This window comes from Colius striatus, chromosome 1 (genome assembly GCF_028858725.1).
Source record: "Colius striatus isolate bColStr4 chromosome 1, bColStr4.1.hap1, whole genome shotgun sequence".
Lineage (NCBI taxonomy): Eukaryota > Metazoa > Chordata > Aves > Coliiformes > Coliidae > Colius > Colius striatus.
In genome coordinates, this window is record NC_084759.1 from 145,583,869 (window position 1) to 145,609,041 (window position 25,173).

Here is a 25,173-nt window from a genome sequence, read left to right on the forward strand (position 1 = left end):
TAAGAAAACAAGCCCTTATTCTTAATTTCCCACTAGTTTCACAGAGATCAACAATAACTTATATTTCAATCAAGCAAAAAGGTACATACTCAAATGAGTGTGATGTCCATATAGATCATTCAGAAATACATTCTTTTCTCTGTAAACAACAATTTGTTTGCAATAGTTTTGCACAATCTAGTAAAGATCAACTTGAAAATAATATGAAAAACTGACAGTGACATAAATTACCCAAAAATAAACAGAACTGACTTTTTTCTACTCTAGCCATGATGTTCAACTTTGGCCTGCAGATGAAAGGGATAGAGGGCACCACGGTGAGTTGCTTTGTGGACTACTTCCCTTCCAGGATGACTATGAAATGCAAGTATCTAAGATATAGAGCAGTTCATACACTTCACAATTCTGAAAGATCTGTTGGTCTTATAGAAAAACTTTTGGGATCCATGGCAAAGAAAGGTTGCAAACCTCCACATTTAATCTTTTACAAATCCTTTACCTCTTCCCAATATTTAATCTGCTTTTAGAGGAAAAAAACCCTCATATTTTAAAATGCATGTTCCAAACCATCTATATAACTGAAAAATTTAATTAAAAAAGTAATAATTCTATGTTGGAATGACTATGAGCTCACTGATCTTTGATCTTCAGACAGTCTCAAGTCTTACCAAAGCTACTGATGTTTAAACATTTCTCTTTGAAGCTGCGTGGAAGGAGCAATTAAATGCTTCTTCATGTATTTTATGCACCTGCAAGTACTAGAAGAAGCTACTGAAGACCATGAAAAAAGTAAATGAAAGTTAAGCTTTGTGGGTTGAGGAGTCTCCTAGATGTTGGCAAAAACCACAGGAAATCAATGGTTAATTTCTTGGGAGGGTATAGGAGAGGCAGAAGGCTAGTAAAAATAAAAGCAGCAAAAGCAAAACATGCACTATGCAGACTTGTTTGAAGTTCTGAACAAGAAAATAACTTATGTTTTCACTGAAAAAGGATTTTTCAGTTGTCCCACTGTTAAAATCAAATTTTCTTCCTGATAGAACGGGGCAAAGCTCCTTGAATATAAGCTAACTGGTTGGGCCAAAAAAATATCACTCATCCCCTTTGGAGAATGTTATTATCATAGTGCACAACTTATACTAACATATGGACACAAACATTTGGTTCTGTCATAACCATCAGGACTGAATTTTTCCTTACATCACAAGAAAAGCTATGTTCAGGGAAAAAAAATCAAAGTCCTTTTCATGAGAATATCCTGTAAATATACCTAAGTACTGATGGTAAATCTGCCTGATCATAAAGCTTAGTAGTGCTGTTTCGTGGTGAGACTCTTGGGTATATCTGTGTCATGTAGAAAGCTCCATCTTGTTTTCTTTTTATGCCACATTGAACTAAAGCTGACATCAAACATTCTTACATCAAACAGAAAAATATTTTTGCACAATTTCTACACTTTGGTGCTGAGCAATCAAAATAGAACATCTTCAGAAAAAAAGATGGCTAACTGACCAGAAGAATCAGTCTCACATTCCAATGCTCAAGAAAGAGGCTGCATTTTAACTAAACAAGGAGCATTTTGATGGGGAACTTGATTGCCTGTAAACCTGAAGAGACATCAATTCATAAATGCAATTATAGGTTGAAAAGAAAAAAAAGTTTCTATTCATTTTAGAAAGTCTAGTCCTATATGCTAGCAACATTTTCTAAATCTAACATCAGCCATAAGAAAGAAGATGCTGGCAGTCAACATCTGAAACAGGTGTCTGGCATGGGAATGAAGAACGGGGAAAGGTTCCTAGATTTCATAGAGGAGTTCTGCCTCAGCTTAAAGGCTGTATAAGAACAGTTATGGAACTATATGTAGTAGTTTTGCCTGGGCTAGATTTTTGGTAGCCAGGGAGGCTACAGGGGTGGCTTCTTTAAACAAAAATCTGCCAGAAGCTTCCCCCGTAGCTCATAGGGCTAATGCCAGTCAATTCCAAGATGGACCTCGCAGCTGACCCAGGCCTGGCCAATTAGTGATGGAAGTAATGCCTCCGTGAATAACGTATTTGAGAAGGAGAAGAAGTTGCTGTGCAGTTGCAAAACTGCAGCAGCAACAGGGAGTGAGAATGTGAGAATAACATCTCTGCAGACACCAGGGTCAGTGGAGATGGAGGGAGAGGAGATGCTTAGGCCTTGAAAGAAAGATTCCCTTGTGACCTGTGGTGAAGACCATGGTGAGGCAGCTGTCCCTCTGCAGTCCATGGAGGCCACCAGGGAGCAGACATCCACTCGCAGCCTGTGGAGGACCCCACACCGGAGCAGGTGGATGCCTGAAGGAGGCTGTGACTCCGTGGAAAGCCCACATTAGAGCAATTTCCTGGCAGGACTTGGGAGCCTGTGGAGAGAGAGGAGCCCACACCAGAGCAAAGTTTACTGTCAGGACTTGTGATACTGTGAGGGACTCGGGCTGGAGCAGTTGGTGCCTGAAAGGACTGTTCTCCCCATGGATGACCCATGTTGGGGCAGAGTGTGAGGAGCTGCAGCCTATGGGATGGACCCACACTGGAGAAGTTCATGATGGACTGTCTCCCGTGGCGAGGGACTCCACAGTGTAGCAGTGGGAAGTGATGAGGCCTCCCCGTGAGAAGAAGCAGCAGCAAAGTCCATCTGTAATGAATTGACCACAACCCCCATCCCCCGCACCGCTGGCAGGGAAAGAAGGAGAGTCCCAGGAAGAGGGAGAGGTAGGTGGAGGTGTTTTAAGATTCAGTTTTATTTCTCATCTCCCTGCTCTGACTGTTCATTAATAAATTAATTATTTTTTCTCCCCAAGTTGGGTCTGTTTTGCCCATGACACTAATTGCTGAGCGATCTCTCTGTCTTTTATCTCGACTCACAAACCTTTCATTATATTTCTCTCTCTCCTTTGTCCAGTTTAGGAGGAGGAGTGATATTATGACTTGGTGGACACCTGGCTCCCAGACAGGGCTAAACTGCCACAATATGAGAGTAGAAATCCATGCAGTTTAGAGGCTTCCTGCCTAGAACATTGTATCTCCTGTGAAATTCTTCCAAAATGTGTGTTTGCTGCCCACTACACACTGTCCTAAAAAAGAGCTGGTAAACAAAATTTTTCCATAGTATTTCAGCTTTGGGAAAAGCTTAGGCTTCTTAAGGAATCCAAGAGCAATGGCATCAATCTAAGAAGCTCACAAAAGCAGCGTTGAGGTACTACTTCCATTAAAGGCAACCAAATAAAGAGCCCGAGAGCTCAAAATGCTCCCAAGAGACCAAGAAAACCAACAGTGCTGCAACCAAAAGCTCAAAAGCACATCAGCTGAACAGCAGCCAGACACAGATGTCTGATGACTTCAGTAAGGGGAATATTATGAAGGTCTCTACACAGAATCTCAAGCTAATCCATCTGTACAGGAAAACCTGTGCATAAGCTTACATTCTCCTGTGGTTTGAGAGACACTTTTGAAGCATACTAGTCCTCTGAATAAATCATACCTCAATAAAATCTATTTCTAGGGTTGCACAAAGAGGTATAAAACCCTTCTAAACATTTGTGGAGTGTCCCTCAGTTACAAAAGCATTCCGTCCTGTGCAGATTCAAAGGAGGGAACCAACACAGTTTTGACTGCATCTGTTTGCCTAACTTGGGAATAAAAAGAAATTTAATATGCAAAAGATCATCCATTCCTCAGATGCTTATAAATATGGATTATAAAACTTTTCCTTTTAAAAATTTTAGTTTCTAACAACACAAAGCATCAAATCACTCTTCAGAGAGAAAAAAAAAATTAAAAAAAGGAAAAATAACCACACAGGCTTGCTGGAAGGAAAGAAAAGCCAAATTCTCACTTACACAGAAGTCCCTTCATACAACTCTAGGAGGATAAAGAGGCTTTCAAGCAGATGTAAATTACACTCAAGCTGCCTTTAAGGCCCCATTTGCACTGTCAGACTAGTTTAAAGGTACTTTGATGCCAATTAGAGTTCACCCTGAATTGTTTATATGGCACTGGTGCAGAGCTGAGTGTGCAGTTGATAGTTAGGAGTGGAAGTATTCAGATCCTAATGTTGAACTGCTAGACTGTTTAACTCAGATTTACAAATGGAAGGAATGACCACAAAGAAATAGGACTTCCTTTGTAAATGGTCCAAAATCCCAAAGAACAGTTGCAGATAAACTAAGTACCATCTGGCAGACATCCTCACTTTTTTTTCCTTTCCTTTTCCCTTCCACCATTTTTATTTTTCAGCCAGGACAGGAACAATTAATTTAATTTTCAGGAGCAATGCAGTGGGGGAAAATGTCTCTGATCAAGCGAAAATGGAAGGCAGGGAAGACTTTGGCTGACTAATGCAGCCACTCTGTCAATAGAGTGGCACTACTTTGGCAGGAAAAGAATTCTAGGTAAAAAAAAAGCGGTAACTGTTCCTCCTCTTTCCCTGACTTAATGGACCATAACTATCACAGGCACTCCTAACACATTCCTTGCAAGTTTTTGCCACTGCAAGACAGACTATAATGCTTTACCTGGCAATATCTAAGTAACTATTCCCCAACAAGCTAGGGCTTCACAGTAGAACTAAATAATCTGAAAGCCAGTTAAAGCAATTATTTGCTGGCCAGAGTCTTCAGTGGATGGAGAAAATTGTTTCCTTGTTTTACTTTAACAAGTTGCCACTCTTACTTGATTATGAGCAGCCTCTATCAGAAATAAAAAAACAGAGTGAAGTAGGATGCAAGTCTTCTGCTTGAAAACAAATGCCCTGATTCAGACAACACATTCCTTACTCCTACTTCCCTTTGAAGAGAAGGAATAATGTCAGTGACCATCTGGAAATAAATGTTTCTCAGTTTTCCTTTATTACTCATTCAGATGCCCACATCTGCCAGACCTCTTCCTCCCAGCTGCCTGTTGACTCCATCAGCCTGCTTAGATGTGAGCAGAGGTGGTGCATAGACACCTTTTGAAGATTTTGGGCAGGGAAGACCTCCCTCACCCTAGAGAAGTCTCAATCAATACCAGCCACTGCTGAGCAGAGAAGTAAATGAACAAATTCAGAGCAGATCCCTATGCAACCGTTGGCTCAGTTGGGCACAAACATACTTTCAAAACACTATCCAGGAAGGCTTTCTTCCCAAAGTGGCTAATTAATCAAAATAAATACCTGCAGTCAGGACCCCCCACACACTGTACTTTGATTTCTTCAGAGAAAGCATTCCAAAACATCTCAATTTGTTGCTAGGTAAACAACTGCAACATTATCCTGAAGAATACAGCTTCTCCACTGGAGCTGCATGAAACCACCACTCTCTGGAATGGAAGGATTTTTGGCTTGGGGTCTTTTTGTATTTTGTTGGGTTGTGGGTTTTTTTTTTTTAATTCCACCAGCACTGAGATGTTTGGGTTTGGACTAGATGATCTTTCAAGGTTCCTTCCAGCCCTTGAGATTCTGTGTGTGTGCGTGACCTGTAATACCCTGGTCAATTTTTTATTCACAATGACAGAATGCTTACAAAACTTTTGAGGAGAACATCCCTTTGCAGACTAGGACTAGTAAGACTAGTGGGAAGTGGCACCAGAAAGAAGAAAGGAAGTTGAGAGAGTGAAGTCCATGTTGCCACATGAGGGACACTGTCCCCATGAGGGACAACAAGAAAACCCATGTATTGGAAAAAGTGTTCTTCTTTTGCTCTTTTCTGGGGCTTCTACAGCCATCTTCCTCCTCATATGCGTTCAGATTTTCTCTCTTTAGTGGAGCAGACAGCACTGGAGCAAATACCAGAATGTATAGAACATTCTGTCTCTAAGGCAGGAATATGTGTTGCATAGTAAAGCGTTTTGCAGTGTGTCACTGCCTTCCATGCTCATACTTGACCATCCCTTTCTTTATAATTGATACATCAGTTCTTTCCAACCAGAGGGACATCCAAAGACAGAATTACACATCCCACCCAAAGCTGCCAGTTTGAACCTAGGCCAAGCAATCCCTGTGGAAGATTTCTATTAGAAACTAATTTGAAGGTGACTGTTATAAACCCACTTCACTTCTAATGCTCTCCTGGCTCCACACAAATCCCTCCTAAGGTCACGATATCCCAACTGAATGACAAAGTATCATCATGGAACCACTACCAGAATCTGAAAGATCATTGAGTGTTGCTGCTCATCTTTCCAAGTATAAAAACCATCCTTCACCTTTTGTATAATACTGACAACTCAAAAATTTCTCCTTTGAATGTATTTGCCCCTTGTCTTATTTCTCAGTTGTCTCCTATTCCCTTATGGATTTGGAATCTATTGCAGGGGAAAAAAACCAAACAAATCCCATCAACAAAAGAATCCAAGTTTAATCATAACTTGTTAGAAAATATTCTGATGCACCAATAAAGTTTGTCTGCTAGAAAATAATATGGCAAAAAGAAGAGCAAGAGAATAGAGTTGAACTTTTGGAACCTCATGTCTCCAGATTGCAATGCAACTTAGATGCATACAGATTAAGCTCGGGAGCTGACTACTACTTGAAGCGCATTAGTATAGCCACTTAAAGTTTGAAGAGTTCCATTAGAGGCAAGGTTCCTCTGTTTGAAGTTAGGCAAGCAAGTATTGAGCTGCATAAGCTCTAAGTTGCCATTAGGTAAATAACATACCAATGTCCATACACTATTAATAGTAACACTCAAAAGCTTGCTGGTATTTCTTTCAGAAGGCTGAAATGAACCAACTGTAGTCTTTTCTAGAGCTTTTCCCACAGTTGCTCAGGTGATGATGAAGAATAGACAATCCATTTACACAAGGTAATCAAAGAATGAATGGTAAAGCTAACCCAGAGGAAAATGTAAGATTATTCAATGCATTAGCATTGGAAATTTTGTAGACAGGTTTCCTCAGGCCAGCTGTAAGAGTGGGCAGAGCATGACCTAGCATACATACGATGAAAGGTGCTGGATGAAGTAAAGGTTTGGTGAACCTCAATCGCTCACCTAGTGATAATCAGGCAATGACTGCATACTGCCTACACAGTACATAAGAAATCTCCATTCCTATCCCATCCCAGTACCATAACTGATCTAGAAACTACAGATGTGGTTTCTCTCAATAACCTCCAACAGCTTCAGATCTGCTAAGCATAACTCTGGGATTTTTGTAGAGTAAAAATACAGCAGGTGGTACCATTCACTATCAGGGAAGTTGCCTGTCCCCTTCCTCATGACATCCACCAGATCTCCTGTGACCCTGTCACTTGTCTATTGCTGACTCAGCTAGTTCCAGCAGCCAAAGCTGTAAAACATGTAGCTGCATCAGGGCCCACACGACTGAACAGGCAGCCCCTCTATTTCTTTCTTCACAGACATCTCTCTAATTCCCTGTCTAAACTGCTATGCCTTGGTATTTACTTAGCTTGTTCCATTTTGTCAGTTAGGGAATTTGGGGGTTAGGGGTTTTGTCTGCTCTTTTTTTAGTTTGTTTTCCTGTTTGGTTTTTGGTATTTTAATTAAAAAAATAAAAGAAGAAGATAGATTCCACTCTTTAATCATGTATTTCCTGCCTAGAGAAGAATAAAATACAAACCTTCTAAAATCTTTGAGGTTTGCCTCTTTTCTTTTGAAGTTTGGTACCTTCTAGCAGTACTGTTTCCCTTTCTGTGCCAATTAAAATTCCTCTGTTCTGTAACTGATAAAGGTGCCTTTAACACGCGTCCACAACAAGGAGCATTGTGTACTTTTACAATTGTTCAATAGATGCCCAGTCCCAGACAGATGGTGCTTTATCCTTGCCCTCTCTTCAAGACAGCATAATGTGTTGTCCTGTCAGGGATTAATGGAAGTGCCACTCACATTAGATGCTAATTCTGGTAGCAACTCTGTTACTACACCGAAGATGCGACAGCTACTGCTTGCAACTAATGCTTGAAGTAGGCAGTCCACGCTGGAGGAGAAGCAGGACATTGAGAAACCAAAGTGAGAAGTACAATGCAATAATCTATGCAGAATGCAACCTTATGGTCAAGGAGAAAGAGACATTTGAAAAGGAAGACAAGGATGATGGAAAGAAAAAAAAAAGCAGAGAGATACAGTAGAATAAAAAATGCGTGAAGATTATAAAACAGACAAAACAAAGATCAAGAACCAAATGGGAACTTAAACAGAAGATCCAACACAATTTAGAAAGTGTCTTTTTTCAGTAATGGCCAACACATCATGTTGTCATAAATTCAGTACTAGAAAGGTGCCTCATAATAGAGAAAAATAGCTGAAATGTGGAACAATAAGAGTGATGCCAGTGAGAGTATATTATTCTACAGTTGGATCTTGCCCCATTGTGCATGCAAAAACATCATTGCCTTATAAAACTGTATAGGAATGTTTAACAGCTGGAATGGGCTCACAGTTAATACTGATTATTCATGAAAATAAGAGTCTCAAACTTGACTCCTAGATACCTACTCCAAGAAAAATAACCAGGAGAGGTCTCCATAAACACTATAAAAGACAAAAAAAATCAGTTATTAGTTTTCATCTCTTTTCTGGACCCTCTCTTTTTGGTTCAGGTAATAGATTTCAGATCCAAGACTAATTTGAGATGCTTCCACTCATGCATAGAGTGGACTGAGAAGCACCTAGGCTCAAAAGAGCTTATACTACATTGCTTTTGTCACATTTTCCTTCTAGTACTACGCTCATTTACGATGGTCTGTATGTGGCATAGCAGGAGAGAGGAAATCCAAGAAATGGACCTCTCTTTCTGAAAAGTCACTGGGGCATGGGAAATCTTTTGTGTTTGAGGGAAGCTCCTACATATTTACATAGATGACAAATCTAGTTAGACACTCCACAGTCATGAAACACAAAACTTCTAATAACTATCACTATCACGTCACTAATTGGTCAAAGGAACATAGGCCTTTCAGCCTGCATTTCAAAGGAGATTTCTTACTGGAGAAAGGGAAAAAGAGGGAAGGAAGAGGCTATTCAGAGACGTTTATCAAACCTGAAAAGCCAGACTCTGGCAGCAGATGGTAGATGGCAAACAGGAAGATTTTGTGAAAAACTAGAACAGTATAAAAATAGTAGAAAGTAGGAAAGCATTATGACAGTAGGAAATGCTAAAGTTTAAAGATATACAAGGAAATACATTTACATTATTTGTTGCTCCATTAACAGATAAAAATGGAGCAATAGAATAAATGCAATGAAAAATGAAAAAGCAAGAGCAGTCTACCACTAAGAAGCTTATGTACTGACAAGCAGCTAGAGTCCAGGTTTTGAAATACTATATTAAGCCATAATGTTTTCAAATTTCATCTGAGGGCTGGAGAAATGAGGTATGTTGTTAACTTCTCACAAGTCTTCAGTACTTTATATTAAGAAGCTGTGGTCATGCTGAAAAGCAGATGAACTATTCAACAAGAAAACTACCTCTGGTTCACAAAGTCAATGAGCTGCAAATTAGAGGAAGTTAATAGGGTACATCAGGAAATTAAAACTGTATATTTCTGCCATTCTCATGGTTTTATTTGTCAGGTGATCCACTGCTGTCAGATATTAGGAATTGACTAGATAGGCCAGATACATCTTAGGTCTGCTGTGTTTGTCTTTTATGGCTTTCTTTGTAAATTTCCTTACTATGAAATGACATGTCAAGGAAATGGAGGGGAATTTATTAATGATGGCTTGTCTGATGGCCACTATACTGGACTAAAAAGATCTTGTCTGGAACCAAATTACAGTCTTGTTTCTTTTTTTTGTTCCATTCCTTCTGCAACTTTGACAGTGTAATTACCTCCTTATTTGCAGTATGCCTCTGGATATCAGTACCAATGTACTCTAGAGAGCTATTTATACCACCTAGCTCTAAGCACCTAACTTGGTCAAGTTATTAACAACTAGTCACTGCAAACTCCCTCTTTATTCCATAGGGAAAGATCAGATCCTTCAGTCGGCTTCAGAGAAAGTGTATTACCACAACTTGCACCTCTTGCTACTCAAGCCATGAAATTTTTACACATAGAAGATCCTAGTTACACTAAATTTCATTCTATGCTATCAAACTGTCCTTAGTGGTAACCCAAGATAGTGTGGGTTCAGGTGTTTAAATTATAGTATACTCTCCTTTCCTACTAAGGTGCTGTCCTGTAAAAGTCATAAGAGATGAGTTCATCTTCATAAAAAACATATATCATCCTTTAAGCCCATACAAAATTTTCCATAGGTGAAGTCCTTTGCAGTTCTGTGAATCAACTGCAAATATTTGCAATAATTCTCTTTAACTGAGTAAGATTCATTTTGTAACTCATCACTTAACATTCAACTTCTGCCCAACTAAACCTACTAAATGAACAAGTACTTGATGCCTATGGGTGAACAAGGTTTGAGCAACAACCAAATTTCATTTTCATCAAGTAATTTTTCCCCACAACTGTATTAAAACACAGCTTACTAGCTAGTCTTTGGTCCAATTTCTAACATGCTATTAGTATCTGTAAGATAGATCTTACCTTGATCTTCTGAAGAGGCCGGTGACCTGGAATAAAACAACAAAATTCAGTCAATCTTTGGTATGAAAAGGCCACAAATAAGGTTCAGTGTCACTGTGAGGAATGAGATATGGAGGAATTTGAAGGTTTTATTTTTTATGTTTTAGAAAAGACAGCTGGAAGGCATCTGACAAAAGAGCAGAAAAGGGCAGAGACCCACTCCAGCAGCAGGTTCTGCAGACCAGAGTGGCCCTATTGAGTCAAGTTCATAAGGCAGTTGTCAGCTGCACTGTTAAGCACTCATGCCAAGTTTATGTAGGCATTTGGCAAAAAAATTATCTACTACTGTTACTGTTGGAAATAGCTAACATTACTGGTGAGAAAGCCCTGATCCTCCAGAGATTATTGAAGGGGCCATAATTAAGCATGTGCCAGGAGAAAACCTCACAACTAGGGGTGGTTGAGGAAATCATAGCTTCAAGGGAAATCACAGTCATTAAGGTGGCCACTTTTCTTACCACAAGTCAATGTAGTGTCTAGCTTAAAGCACTAGTCATAATTAATAATAGTTCACGTCATCTTCACAAAAGCAACATAAACAGGCAAAAGAAAAGAGAAGGTCTTAACAGACGTAAGTAGAGTAAAATGCAGTATAATAGCAGTAACACAAGAGTTACAGAATACCCTAAACAGTGGCTTAAGTCTCTGATACAACCTGAGGGACCTCTCAGTGTCACGCTGACAAACAGAAAGATCTCAGTGAGTTCCAAGGATTTGTGTCACAGCTCCTATTACTAAAGATCATGTTCCTCATTGTTTTGGTCAGCAACCAAAACAAAGCAACGTAAAGAGATGTAAAGTATTGGCCCTCTATTTTTCCCTTTGCTGGAGTAGTTTGGCTTAACAAAACTGGAGCTAACTGTAAAACCAAATCTGGGATGTGCCTTAATTATGTAGACAATACTGACAGCACACAGGGGGTTAGACCATTTCCTTAGCACTTCCCCAGCAAAGATTTTCAACAGCCTTGCTACCAGGTAACAATGAGTTTGTTCCTGAAATGAATGGGACAGCTGATGCTTCCCTTCCAAGATGTATTTAATTTTGCACCAATGTACAAAAATAACAAATTACTACAGATTTTTAAATGTTAGTGTTGCCAGCAAAGAGATCAAAGCTGACATAAGGCAAAGCAGCAACAGAGGGGTGAATGGAAAAGAAGGAACAAAGGGAAAAAGAGCACATGTATATTTAACTGAGCCAGCAGGGGCTGAAGGTTGAACTGGGGGAAAGGAAGGGTTAGAAATCCTGGATTTAGAGGAATAAAGTAGCGGAGGAAGGAGTCGTGATCTCACTCTATAACATGGATCTGAAAATGCAGGTTGAGGGATTATAGGACATGACAAGCAGATATGCAAATACATAGATGGAAAAAAAGAGATGGAAAAAAAAAAGAAGGCACTTTCCTAGTGAGGTAGGCAATTTAAAAAAAAAAAAAAAAGATAAAGATTTGCAAAGAAAGAAAGAGTTACAGCACAGCTGGAGCAATGGTCACTGTGAAAGGAAAAAATGTGATTGCCTAATTAAGATTCTGACTGTGTAAGAAGCTAATGTGTCTATATGGATCAGAATTAATTAATCCTTTACATCCATTAAATCCCCTGATTGCTGCTGAACATCCTAGGCATATATTCTGCTCTGCTGCCAAACAGGCTAGCTCCACCCTTGCATTTCAGCTATGTCTGTGGAAATACAGCTGTAATACAGGTAACCCAAGGGACTAGGCATCACTATGGACTCTGTCCCACTGCTTTGATCAGTTAGTTACAGTCTTTCCTCCACAGCCCCCAGCAGAAGCCCTTCTGAAGGTCAAAACTCCACATATAGCATTTACTACAAGGACATCCAGTGTAGAAGAGGTCATATCAAGACAGGCACATTTTTAGGTTCTTAAAAATAATTTTACATGCAGGAGTCATGTCGGATTCCTTAGCTCACATACTCTGACTCTCCAGCCAGTGTTAACGCAGTATCCCACTGCATCAGTATAATTCATTCCTTTGTTTTGTTTCTTAAACGCACAGTTTCATCATCTTTCATATCTTTATGTGAAGCAATAAGATAAAGAGTACAAATTAACCTATAATTTGTCTCCTCTTTATGCTTGATAAAATAGCTGACATTAAGTTCCTTAAAGCATCAACAACAGGAGAGACACAATTACAATACCGCTGCCTTCTCGATTAAAACATTGAAGGGAGAGATGAAAAATATGTTTGTGCATATTTAATGTGCCCAAAACTAGCATATATTTTTCAAAATCCTACTACCATGTACCTTTGTTGCGTGCCTTGAACACAGTGGTTGAACAGTAAAAAATCTAACAGGTACTACTGTTGCTACGAGCACTGTTTTTATTAAAAAGGCTTCGTCAAGCATCTTTTGCAAGTGTACAGCCTGGTATCCCAAGAAAATAGGGTTTATTAGGGTGAGGTAGAGAGGTGCATACATACACATCAAGATCCTGGGAATATATAAAGTTGGAGCCCTTTAGCTCATTTCTCCCATCGTTAACAGAGGGGTTGAGGAGCCAATTTCTTCTTTCACAAGGAAACACAATAGTGTAAGCTCGAACTTTCTGACACAGCTGCAAAGCCACAAAGAGAGGGTTTGAATATCCCAGCCACAGGAAAGCCTCAACGAGAGTTTCCACCATCGAAGATACCAAAGGTTCAACCACAGTAAACTAGATTTCCTTTGTTCCGCTCCTGACAAAAGTATTTTGGCAAAGAGTGGAGAGGACTTTTCCCCTACAATTTCAGGCCATAGGTTTTAGCAGGAGTGGAAATTTTTCAGATCGTTTAAGTACTGGTCTAACTACACCAAGGGGAGTTTTGGTTGTAACTATCAGGTAAAGAAGTGAGGTTGCTGAAAAGTCCACAATAACAGTGTCATACATTTTATGCATTGTCTGGTCTACCCCATGCTTATGACAGGCTCTAAGGGAGGAAAGAAAGAAAGTTTAATGACCTGCTCTAAATGACATACACTCTCTGCACAGCCACACGGGGCTTTTCTGACAGAAAAAAAATCCAGTGCATGCTCATATTTCCGGTCACACATCTTTCTCTCAGGTCTGTAAGGTGTGTGAGGGATATACTGTGGCAGTACTAGTTACCAGACATGTCCTGAGACAGGATGATTCTCACCTGCTAACATCACACAGTAACCATCTATCTAGCACCTGTCAGCTGCCCTCCTAGTATGATTCTGGTTGCATGTTTGACTGTCATAAAAAAGCAAATTATCACTCTCAAAGCCTCCATGCCTTACAAAAAGTAGAGACAAGTCAGAGATATTTCAGAAAAACTCACATGCTGTCAAGATCTGTGATCCCATCTGGGTCAAAACACTTTGCCAAATGAAATCTTGAAGAGATTTTCATTTGGTTAAACAAAACAAATCAAACCCCAAAACCTTCTGGAAAACGATCAGGCACTGCAATATCCTGCTTTTGGTCATTTCTGAATGGAATCACTTATTTTTTCATATCAACTCTTAGGTTTCTTCTTTTTTTATCTTGGTGTAAAATTAACTTGTAGAAACAAAGGTTCATCACCTCCCCATAAGAGTAAAAACAGATCGAATTGTTTATAACTGGCTACATTTCCAGAAACATGAGATTAAATTAGCTCTTCTAACAACAGTGTACTTTTCTCATGCAAAAAAAAATGTGAAAGGGAACTCAATTTCAAATATTTTCACCAAAGGCATTAATTTGACTCTTCTCCTGTCCTGGTTTGACAGATGCTTTATGAAGAGCTATTGCTGTAGTGACTAGTTGAAGTGAAGATAAGTATTTCTATGATGATAGGGAAGGGGAAGCAGAAGAGAGGAGCAGAAAAGGTACGTTATCACCTCCGTTTGCTTTCCATACTGTTCACATCCTTCCTTTTGGCTATAAGTCCTGCAGCAGTGTTCTCCTCTTGTTGTAGACTAGTAAACTCTACTCAGAAGAGATAACAGCACTTGCAAGCTTCACTCTGCAAGGGGAAGCTGTGCATTGCCTGTTCCACCCATTCCCTATGCAAGCAAAGCAGTACCTTTTGCACTTAACACAAAATGCACAAGGGTCTCCCAAGAAATGAGGTACACAAATGTAGGAATATATTAGAATGCTTGAATAATAATGCAAAAAACACCTACTCATACATTCACTAGATGCTTCCAGCAAATTGGATAAAGGTATGACACACAGCCACCTAAAACGGCATTGTGCCTCAGAGGTAATGCTCTGATCCAAAGCTTGCTGGAATTTTTCCACTCATTCTTACAGGCTTTGGATCAATTGCTGGCAAAAATCTAATCCCCAGTATAGCCAAGGCAGCCTTCAGTATCATACAAACCTTCCCCAAACACTCACAATTGTTTCCAAGTGCACTCTCCAATGTGCAAGCACTAAATTTATTCATTACTGAAGGGTGGAAGTGGGAATATTCACTTCTAAAGAGAGAAGGGCAGAGACTGCCACAATTTTGAGCCTAGTCAACTGAAGGTTAGGAATCTCAGGAAATACAGTCAGCCCCCAGCAGATGAATTCTAACAAAATTTCAGCAAATGGGTACATTATTCATGAAGACAAAAGCCTCTGGAGAAACAAACTCAGAGCTGATGTAAAGCAGCTATTTTAATCAATAAACCTGTAGCAGAAACCATCTGCACCAGGGCTATTTAAAACCAACCATTTACAATTTAAAGGCTAAATAACAATCTGTGTGCAGCAATCCTGATGGGTTTTATGACCATTCCCCTTTTTCTCTGATGAAGCGATGTATTTCCACAAACTTTCTAATTCAGTCTGAAAATAGTTGCCTGTGATGAGGGGAGGGAAAGAGCTTTCAGATTAAACCTATTGCTTCTCTTTTTGTGTGTACCTCTCCTCAGAACCAAAAGTGGCTTCCCCAGCTGCAGCCAGTGCCTCATATCTTACTGGCAGAAAGGCAGAACTGCTTGCTTTCCTAGTCCCTCAGCATCTCCTACTGGGATGTGCCCAATAAAAGTTAAAGATCATGTACAGCCTGGGTATCGCCACTTTCTGCCACAGCACATGATTAAAAAAAAGGAAGAAAAGAAAAGAAAAAAAAGCCTAAGAATTACTGAGACCTTCCCCACACTTCCACTTTGATCCTGTACCTGCTCAATTCAGTGATCTTGACAGGCTGCAGAAGTGGGCTAGCAGCAACCTAGCAAGTTAAAAAAAGGTGAATGCAAAGTCCTGCACCTCAGGAGGAACAAGCCCATACAAGACAAGCTGGAGGCCCAACAGCTGGAAAACAGCTTTGCAGAAAAGAGTGCATGGTGCTAGTGAAGTACAAGTTGAACATCAGCAAGCAGAGTTCCCTGGTACAGTGAAGTCCAACGACATACTGGGCTTTATTTGCAGATGCACAGCCATAAGCTAGATGGAATTGATTTTTACCCTCTATTCAGTACTTGTGAGACTTGTGAACAAGACAGACGTTGACAGGCCAGACTGAGTTCCAAAAAGGACCACAGAGATGATGAAGGCATATAAAGAGGGGCTGAGGGAGCTGGGTTCATTCAGTAAAACAAAAAAAACTCAGGGAAAATAGTATTGCTACCTTCAGCGCCAAATGGGAAGGTGTAAAGATGACAGAATCAGAGTCTGCTTGAAGAAAGAGGAGGAGGAGAAGCAACAGTCATAAGTCGGAACATGAGAAATTCAGAGTGGATATTAGGAAAAACTTTTGCACCATGTGTGCAATCAAACAAGGCAAGAGGTTGTTCAGAGAGATAACTGAATCTCCAGCTTTTCAGATATTCAAAACTCATCAAGACAAGACTGAACAACTTCATCTAACTGGATCTAATTTGAGAGAGAGTTTGGAATAGATGACCTTCAGAAGTTCTTCCCAATCTAAATTTTTCTGCAGTTCTATGAGTCTCTCTACAAAGCTTTCTGCTTTCATTATCCCAGCTTTCCTGCCATTCTTTCCTCTCAAGTATTTCTCATAGACCATGTCCATAGTGTCCGTAGTGTCTCTCACATGAGAAACGTGCTGACCAGCAATGCTCCCTGATTCTAAAAAATTCCATCCAAGTTAATTATTATTTTACAGAAATCCATTCAGATATGTCCTGTTAATCTATAAAAACAATCTGGAGAGCCTCGTTTTTTTCTAATTCTACTAAAAGAACAGTATATTTTTCTATTATCTCTATTATTATCTTTCTTGTGCAGCTTCAGTCTTTGCCTGCACACAAACCATTGCCTCAGGCTATTCACAAGAACCCCAACATTCAGGAATGTACCTTGGTGCTTCTTAGGAACACAAGGGCAGCTCAGATGTATTCATTGTTGTGTCTCAGGCATGTCTGTGTCCCTTATATACTTGCATATCTTTTCCCATTACTAACTTTTTATCTCTCACCATTTCTTCGTCCACTGTAGAATGATTTGAGTGAAAGCGTCACAACACAATTATACCTGAAGTCGTACTGACACCAAGAGGAGCTGCCTGGGAAGTGCTGCTTAGCAATAAAAGATTTTATTGCAGAATTGCAGTAAACCCAAACATGCTTGACCCTGATTTAAAAAAAGAGAAGAAAAAGAACCGAGTGATGTTCTAACACATTTCTCTTGAAAAAAATAGTTCTACCTTGCTATTACAGTCAAAACATGACCTAAGAAAGCTGGTTTCTTATTTCCCTGCAAAAGAAAATATTTTTAAATGAGCATCAGGATCACTGTAAGGTAGATCTTGGGTTGTTGTTATTTTTTTAATACTTGCCCTGTCTTTTTCTTACCACTCCAGGACATCAAAGCATCTCAGGGGAATGCGAGACATTAGTTTTTCAGAGGGTCTGAACCAAGCTTCTTTGAAATGCTGTTCTTCTATTTCAAAGTCTGAATTAAATCTTCAAAATCCTCACTGACCTACCCAGAAAATGCTTGATGAGCTTGGGGGTGAGGGGTGCAAAAGGCAAAGGAAAAGGCAGTAGCTGATGTGGCTCTAATCCTAAAAAAAAATCAAGTGAGATCAAGACACATGATGTAATACTTTGGCAAAACAACAGACTAGATGTCAAGAGACTGGATGCTTTCTGAAACAACTCTTTATTAAAAAGATCTAGGACAAGCAGTAAAGGGGCTGGGTGTGCACACTACTGTAACATCCTACATGAAAAAAAGATATATACAGCACAATCGAGTAACAAATTATCTGACCTCTTTCCTCAAGAACAGATCTGTGTACTCTCATTTTTTCCAGAAAAAGATTAATCCAGAGATGATTTTGCTGTGACTTCAACTTTTTATTTAAGCCAGAGAAAGGAATTATTTTGGTAGCTGCAAGGCCATGACAGCTACTGTTCAAGCACATCAGGAATACTCTGATTCAGAAGTCACATACCCACATGGCCCTCAGGCTAGATGGAGATGAAGTACATCAGCTGTTTGCTATCTCAAGACACTACCCAAATAGTCTTAGCCCATTTTGGCTTCTAAACAATCAGGAGGCTACCCTAAGTGGTGTGTTTGTTACCACAAAACAAACTAGTAACTCCCGATAAACAGCCTTTAGTGATTTTGGGAGAAGAGAGGCTGAAACATAGGAAACTCGTAGAAACAGATTCTTGCATTTGTGTTAATAAGTATGTGGCCTGATTTTCACAAGTGCTAAGTATCTCTCACTTGTTTCATATCTTTAAAAACAAATCACCTCAGTTAATGTGCATAACACACAGGCCCTAAGAAAAGCAGAACTGCTGAGCCCTTTACACTCCTTCTATAGAGTAATTAATGGAGAATAAAACTTACAGTGGGAGTATCAGATATGGTTTTGTGCTGCACTTTTAGATGCCTGGCACAGAAACAAGAATGTAGAAGTCAGGGTTACACTGGCTCCAAGCCACCTCTGGCTCTCTGATTTCAGCTCTCAGCATAATTTAGCCAGGTCCATCTGTCCCTCCTTGCCCATGGGCATCAACACTGGCAAGAACCTCAGCAAGGCTCTGTGTTATGGCCCTGCTCCTCATGTATTTCCCTCCCATGCACACATCTCTGTGTCAGAACTGCTAAATGCTCACACATTCCTGAGTGTTTCTGAGACAAAGCTGTGGGTTTCAGTGCTCCTTTCCCAGCAGCAGGCAAGTAGGGGCAACTTTTCTCCCTTCCCATTTGAATCCTTTTAAGCTTTCAGAGGCTTCTCTTATCACCTGAGAAATCCTTCGGCAGTCATTTTGAAAAGATATAGTACCTTCAGTACTCTGACATAAGTTCAAAGCCAGGGGACTAGGACAGGCACCCTAGATGTGGAAGGGCAAGAGCAGCTCCCTATAGAGCAGCCATGCCAAGAAGCATAACGTTTTCCCTGTTCCTCAGCAGTTTCCAGATGAACCCCAGAATCTTTCCTCAACTCAAGCACACTAAACCCAGCCCACATTCACAGGTATTTTCTGTTTCAATTGACATTTTCCTGAAGAAATAAACCTCTTTCATGCACACCTCCACCAAGCAAAACCACCTCACTAATACATTTTTCAAGCACTCCTAGTGAAAAATCTCACTTTTGATTCAAGGATTCCAGTGAAGGCTCATGTCAAAAGTTGCTCCCAGCCTCATCTAAACACTCTGAACTTTGTGGATCTAAAACACTAAACTGCAAACCTCAAAAGATGACCTATTTTCACATGACTATGCTTTGTCTCTAGTTTTTTGTTGCATGGTATTTTGACGCTCTCCAGTTTCCAGCCACAACTAAAATCCAAACACAGAGATTTCTGAAGAATAAGAGAAAGTTATCAAGGTTTGACTTTGTGGAGTTTAACGTTGTCAACTCAGACAAAGTAGTACTTCCATGTGATAGTCCAGACAAGGTATTTTACCAAATTATATTTCTACTCTCTTTGCAAATCTCTTAAACCAGAACCTAGGAACATGAATGGAATATCAACAAATACAGTCTGTGTGCATATTATGAGATGTTCTAGTGTTAAAGCCTGGACACATTGTGTATTCCAATGTGTGTGTGTTACATATGTACAAGACTGTGCTTCATATCCATGCCCCGAAGCTTATTAGTTTTGGCTTCAATAAGACAGCTTGGTACAGAGTGAGAGCACATTAAGAACCAGTCTCCTCTCGAGCAGATGGCAGCTCCTTATGGTAGGGACAGAGCACATGGACACAGGCTTGTTATTCCTTTGCAATGCTCAGAAAACTAGGACTGGGATGCTTTGGGTTTTTGGGTTTTTTTTTTTTTTCTTCTTCTGTCAACTCTTACAAATAAGTAACAAATACAGTCCTATATAGTACCTAAAACTATGAGGTTCACTTCTTTTCCAACTTTTATTGGACTTGAAGGCTGCTGTGCTGGAGGATATTCACCTTATATTTATAACAGTGCTTAAAGCAAGCCTCAAAGAATATATGCTTTCTTCCTGTCGATCACCCTATATCACTCCAGTAAACCCAACCAGCCCTTCTTCCAGTGCCTTTAGTATCATTGACTACCATACGTCTGCTGTTTCCACCTCATAAAGCTGAAGAGAGGGATAATCACATTCTAAGGTGGCATCATCAGCTCCATTCTCTCCTTCTACACTTCTCTTGCCAGATACAGTTACCACAAGCCTGATGCTCACAGGAAAGTAGTAGGCCTCAAAGATCAAATTATCAAATGTCCTTTTCTTTTACTCTGTCAAACAGATAAAAAGGGTGTAAAAAGTCACTGTCTTGATATGTTCCCCTGCCTGCTTTGCTGTAGAGTTGCTTTATTTCTCAATGCAGGTTCTGATTCTCAATTCAAGGGCTAAAGTAATCAAGCAAGGATAGAAACAAAGGGGAAAACGTGATAAAGAAAGGGTTATAATGAGAAAAGAGAAAAAAGAACTCAACTGCTTCAGCCCTGGCTATCAGCCAGAGAGTGGAAAGCAGATTTATAGTTGTTATGGTAAACCACTTAAAGAAAACCAAGACACCCAGCTATCTATACTCTGTCAACATCAATTTTATCCTTTAGACACACCCTCAACAAAAATACCTTACATTCCAGGTGGAAAACTCTTTTTTTATCCCTTTATCTACTGAAACTATTCAGAAAGCACTTCTCAAACTAGGTGGTAGTTGACTTTTTCAACTGTTAGGAAGGTCCCTTTGCCAAGTACATGCATATTCTGTTGCTTGAAATCACCCTGAGGAGGAGAGCTGGACTGTTTGCATTTCTACTTTAGAAAGTAGGTGCCAGTCAAGAAGCAAGATCTCTCTAAAGAAGCTGATTTGTAGTCTCAGTGTGTGTGGGACTGTTTTACATGTCACTGTCTGCCAAAATAATTTGTCAGCAGAGTGAATTTCCTCAGCTGTGCATCAGGTGTTGAGATGCCACAAAAATCATTCAGAGCCCTCAGAATGAAGGCTCAGGGGCAAGTGGGTGGGAAAAGAGGAAGCTACAGTCCCACCCAAACCACTCTGGGGAGCTACATTCTGAATATTAAAATCATTTGGTAATAAGCACTGATGAGGGAGAAAAAAATATCCTACAGGATGCAGTACAGGATGTATTCTATTTCTGCCACATATTGAAGGGCCAGAAACACAAACCCACCTTCTCAGACATGTCTACTGTTTTTTCAAAGCCCCATTAGCAATTCGGCACCTCTACAGAATATTCGGGAAGAAAACAAACAGTATTTGCCTTGCACTCACATACACGCATAAGGCCATACACATGCAAATCTAAACCAAATTCTGATTTCTTCTTTTTTTTTTTTTAATTAAGGTTAAGATGAATAGAAGTGAAAGGCGTTGTCTTAAAGCTCACTATTACTGAGAGAGGGGTTGCCAGAATGATGTGGAAGTACCAAATACTAATAACTGTTGCAGAAATTGTAATAAGTAAAAGACATGATTTCTCTACACTCCAGTTCTCTGTAGGTCAGACTTTAACAGTAGTGACATAAACATTTTACTAATTAACAGAGGAAGAGGTGATTACGTAAGGTTTTCCACACATTCAATCCCTTAAAGGCAACAACAGAAGTTGCTGAAAGTTCATGTTAAACAGTTTCCAGAACCATCTGATTCTTGCTGTTTGCAAAGATCCCTCAGGTCTGGTGGGTGCAATCACCGTAGAGCCACAACTCATCCCCTAATTTAGCAGGGATTGTAAGTGGTAATGCTTTCTCTAGTCCTGCTTCTGTAATGTCAGGCATCAAAGCAAAATGCCAGGATCTTCCCATGGCCAGAACCATCCCTGAGATGGTACCAGTATGGCTGAAGTAATGCAAAACTTCTTGAAACCTGAGTTGAAAACATTTGTTCTTGCATTTACCTCACATACACGGTCTAGATGTGATACACTTATATAAAGAGCATACCTCATGTGGGCCAGTCTCTGAAAAGATATTTTGTTCCCAACATTCCTCTCCATCCCCTGTGATTTTAGCTTTTTCTTTTTTTCTTTTCTAAACTGTGTTCATTTTTTCTGCAGTTGAGTCAAAACATGTCTAATAACCAGACATGTCCAGGAGTTGCCTCTCCTGGCTATGACAAGAATTAATATCAATAAAACTAGAGACATTGCTTGGGGAACGTGGACATGAATTAAATGACAACATGGGAGAGCCCCAAAACTAATAAATGAATTCATATTTGTCCAGGTAAAAATCTGGTTTCCAGTTTCATGACAAATGATTTGACAAATTTATATATATACACACACATATATTCTGTATCTACAGCTGTACTTGAGATTGCTATATAAGCAGCTCCAGAAGGAAAAAGAATACTACTTCCAGAAAAAAAAATGTAAAAATTGGACACTCAAATTAGCTTCCAAAAAGTAAAAGATACCAGTAGCAGTAGTTGTCCTTAAATAAACTTGTGAAATCTCACAGGCTACAAAGCAGCAGAGGGCACTAAGCAAGATTTTTCTTGTCAGTATGGAAAGTGTTTGAATTTCACTGGGAAGTATTTCTGTCCACAGTGCTACAGTCTCCAGATTGTTCTTGTATTCCATGATTGTATCACAAAATAAAAATAACTATTCTGTTTCTGAGTAACTCTGTACTGAACTGACTATACAGAGAAAATAAGAGATTCAAACTATTTCTGTAAAAGCTTGATTTTAAAAGCATAGAGATCTCACAGAGAAAACATGCTTCTTTTTGTCAGCCAAAATCTACCCTTTTTAAGAGCTTTCCTATTGTTTCTCAGGCTGATTTTTTTTTTTCTGGATGGCAAAAAATTAAGCAGCAAGATAAATTATTCAGACAATGACTAAATTCTGATAGATTTTTACTGTTACATTGTAAGTTTTTAAGGGAATGAGAAAAGACAAAAATACATCTTTTCAAAACCACAAGCACATTTCCTCAAGGTAGAATTCCAAAGGAAACCAATAATTGTTCTCTTTTTTCCCAAGGAAAAAACTTCAAGAACAATGAAGTCAGCTAAAATCTTGAAGTATATAGAGAGAAAGAATATTCACAGCAGAAGTATAAACTACATCAAATCCATTATTTCCCATACTTGGACACAAAACATAAAAAAAAATAACAGATGTCCTCTTTGTCAAGAAAGTCGCTGGAAATGGAAGTAGGGGGAGATTTACAGAAGCAACCAAAGAAAAGCTTTCCTAGTGGTAGATAAATTATAGCCTCTACTGGAACGAGCACAAGATTTTAAGCATTGTAACTGCATCATGCTGACAACAGTGAAAGCTTTCAAAATGCAGAACCAGACCCGACACTGAGATGTGTCACTTTTCTCCACTCAGTCTCCCTCAGGGAACTTGCATTCCCTCCAAAAAATTCTTATCCATTTGCTGTATTCTTTTTTTCTTCTTCTTCTTCTTTCTTCAAAGTTTTTCCCCTAATTAAGCCATGTTTACCTTTTCCTGAATCCTCAGTTCTCTTCACTTTTCACCTTCTTTGAGTCCATGTCTTTCCTTTCACTAATGTTTACCTCTCTCCTTTCACTCCTTCATATCACTTTCCTAGAGGTGGAGAGTTGCTTTAGGCAAACCTTTCTTGTGCCTCACTTTAAGGTAGTCAGAGTGGTACCTTGCAAGCTATTGTAAAAGTATCTTAGACAGTAGAAGAGAAAGAAAAGGGAGAGCCTGCCCAGGGAGGTGGTGAAGTCATTTTCCCCAGAGATATTTAAAAGACACAAGGTGCTGAGGAATATGGTTTAGTTTAGTGGTGGGCTTGGCAGTGTTAGGTTAGTAGTTAGACTCTATGACCTTAAAAGTCTTTTCCAATCATAATGATTCTGTGATAAACAGATACTGCACTTTGTTATGCTATTACAAGGATCGTACAGGAGTGTACAGTGAAGGTGAGATGGTGATTTATGCCTTCACTCAAATAAGATTTGTTTGAAAGCAATCTGTACTCTTGGGAGCCTCATTTGTGATTTTAAACAATGGGAAGTAGTTTGCACAAGTGTATAGATAGCTGGTTAAAACACATACACTTCACTCTTGTGGCTAAATCCTATAAATGCAGCTTGAACTACATCTGAACCAGAAAACTATATAGGTTTTGGTATCAAAACACGCCACATTACTGAGTTTTTCCAATGCAAGAGTTGTGAGGAAACACTTGGATTTTTCAAGTCTTCACCAATCTTCAAAATTTTAAGGGTTCACTATTGCTAGGCAGCTCCTGCCTAGCAAATTCAAATCTTAAGAGAAACCTCTTTATATTCTCTTAACTTCTACTAGATGAGCATTCCTTCTCTTTTCTACATGTAAACTTGCATCTCTGATAATCTTTTCACCTAGTACCACTCAAAGATTTCTCTTAATAAAAAACCAGCCCTAAACCACCTTGCAACATCTGTACTGTCACACTGATTTCCTGGGCAACGATGTGATTCTCATGGATGAGTGAAAACATTTGGCATTTAGCCTTTTTCTTCTTTCCTCTCAGGAACTAGATTATTATTTCCTCATAAAGCAGTGCCTCAGTGATATTATTAGCTAATTAATGTCTATTTAGTGTAAAGGGCTGCAGCCATCTTCCAGCCCCTACAGGCATTTTTTCTGCCTCTGTCTGACAGGACCAGATGGCATTTTGGCCAACCTTTGCCCACCCTTCACAAATCATGCACTTGATTCAGACAATGCAGCTAGCAGCTTTGGAAACACATTACCATCACAGCTGGATAGATTTTAGAAGTCTGGTTGTTACTGCCCGAAACAATGGAAAAATTAATAACTTCAACTAAAAGATGTAGAATAAATCTCTACTAAGATATAATCACCTTTTCATTTTAGTACATTGTTGTGGATTTTATTTTATTTCATTTTCCAGCTCTCATCACATCACATAACAGGGTGACAAAAACATAACTAGCATGAGAAATACATGTCCAACAGCAAATGCTTACAACAGGCTATAGGGGAACGCTCATCCCAATCTCACTGCATCCTTTAATCACAGGGTAAATCAGGCTGAAGAACACACTCACGTTTCAATGAAGAGTCCAATTACATGTTTCAGTGGAGTCAGTCTAAAATACTTTGCTTTTTTTTCAAGATCAAGTACCAATAGTCCAAGGAATTGTCTTCCCATTGGTCTTTTGTATATACTGTTCACATTAATTTGATGTTCCTACTAAACTATGATCTGCCCGAGCTCCTGGTTACCGCATTAAGACCCTGTTTCATG

The 25,173-nt window shown here is 39.4% G+C and overlaps 1 protein-coding gene across 2 annotated transcripts in view; it reads right to left on the bottom strand.

Annotated features, from left to right (window-relative positions):
- The window catches only part of DGKI (diacylglycerol kinase iota), a 113,355-nt gene that overhangs the window by 17,814 nt on the left and 70,368 nt on the right, over nucleotides 1-25,173 (bottom strand). For both annotated transcript variants that reach the window (XM_061988896.1, XM_061988895.1), the window contains one exon: nucleotides 10,501-10,526. In XM_061988896.1, coding sequence (XP_061844880.1) covers nucleotides 10,501-10,526 — 26 coding nt within the window. The remainder of the gene's footprint in view (nucleotides 1-10,500; nucleotides 10,527-25,173) is intronic.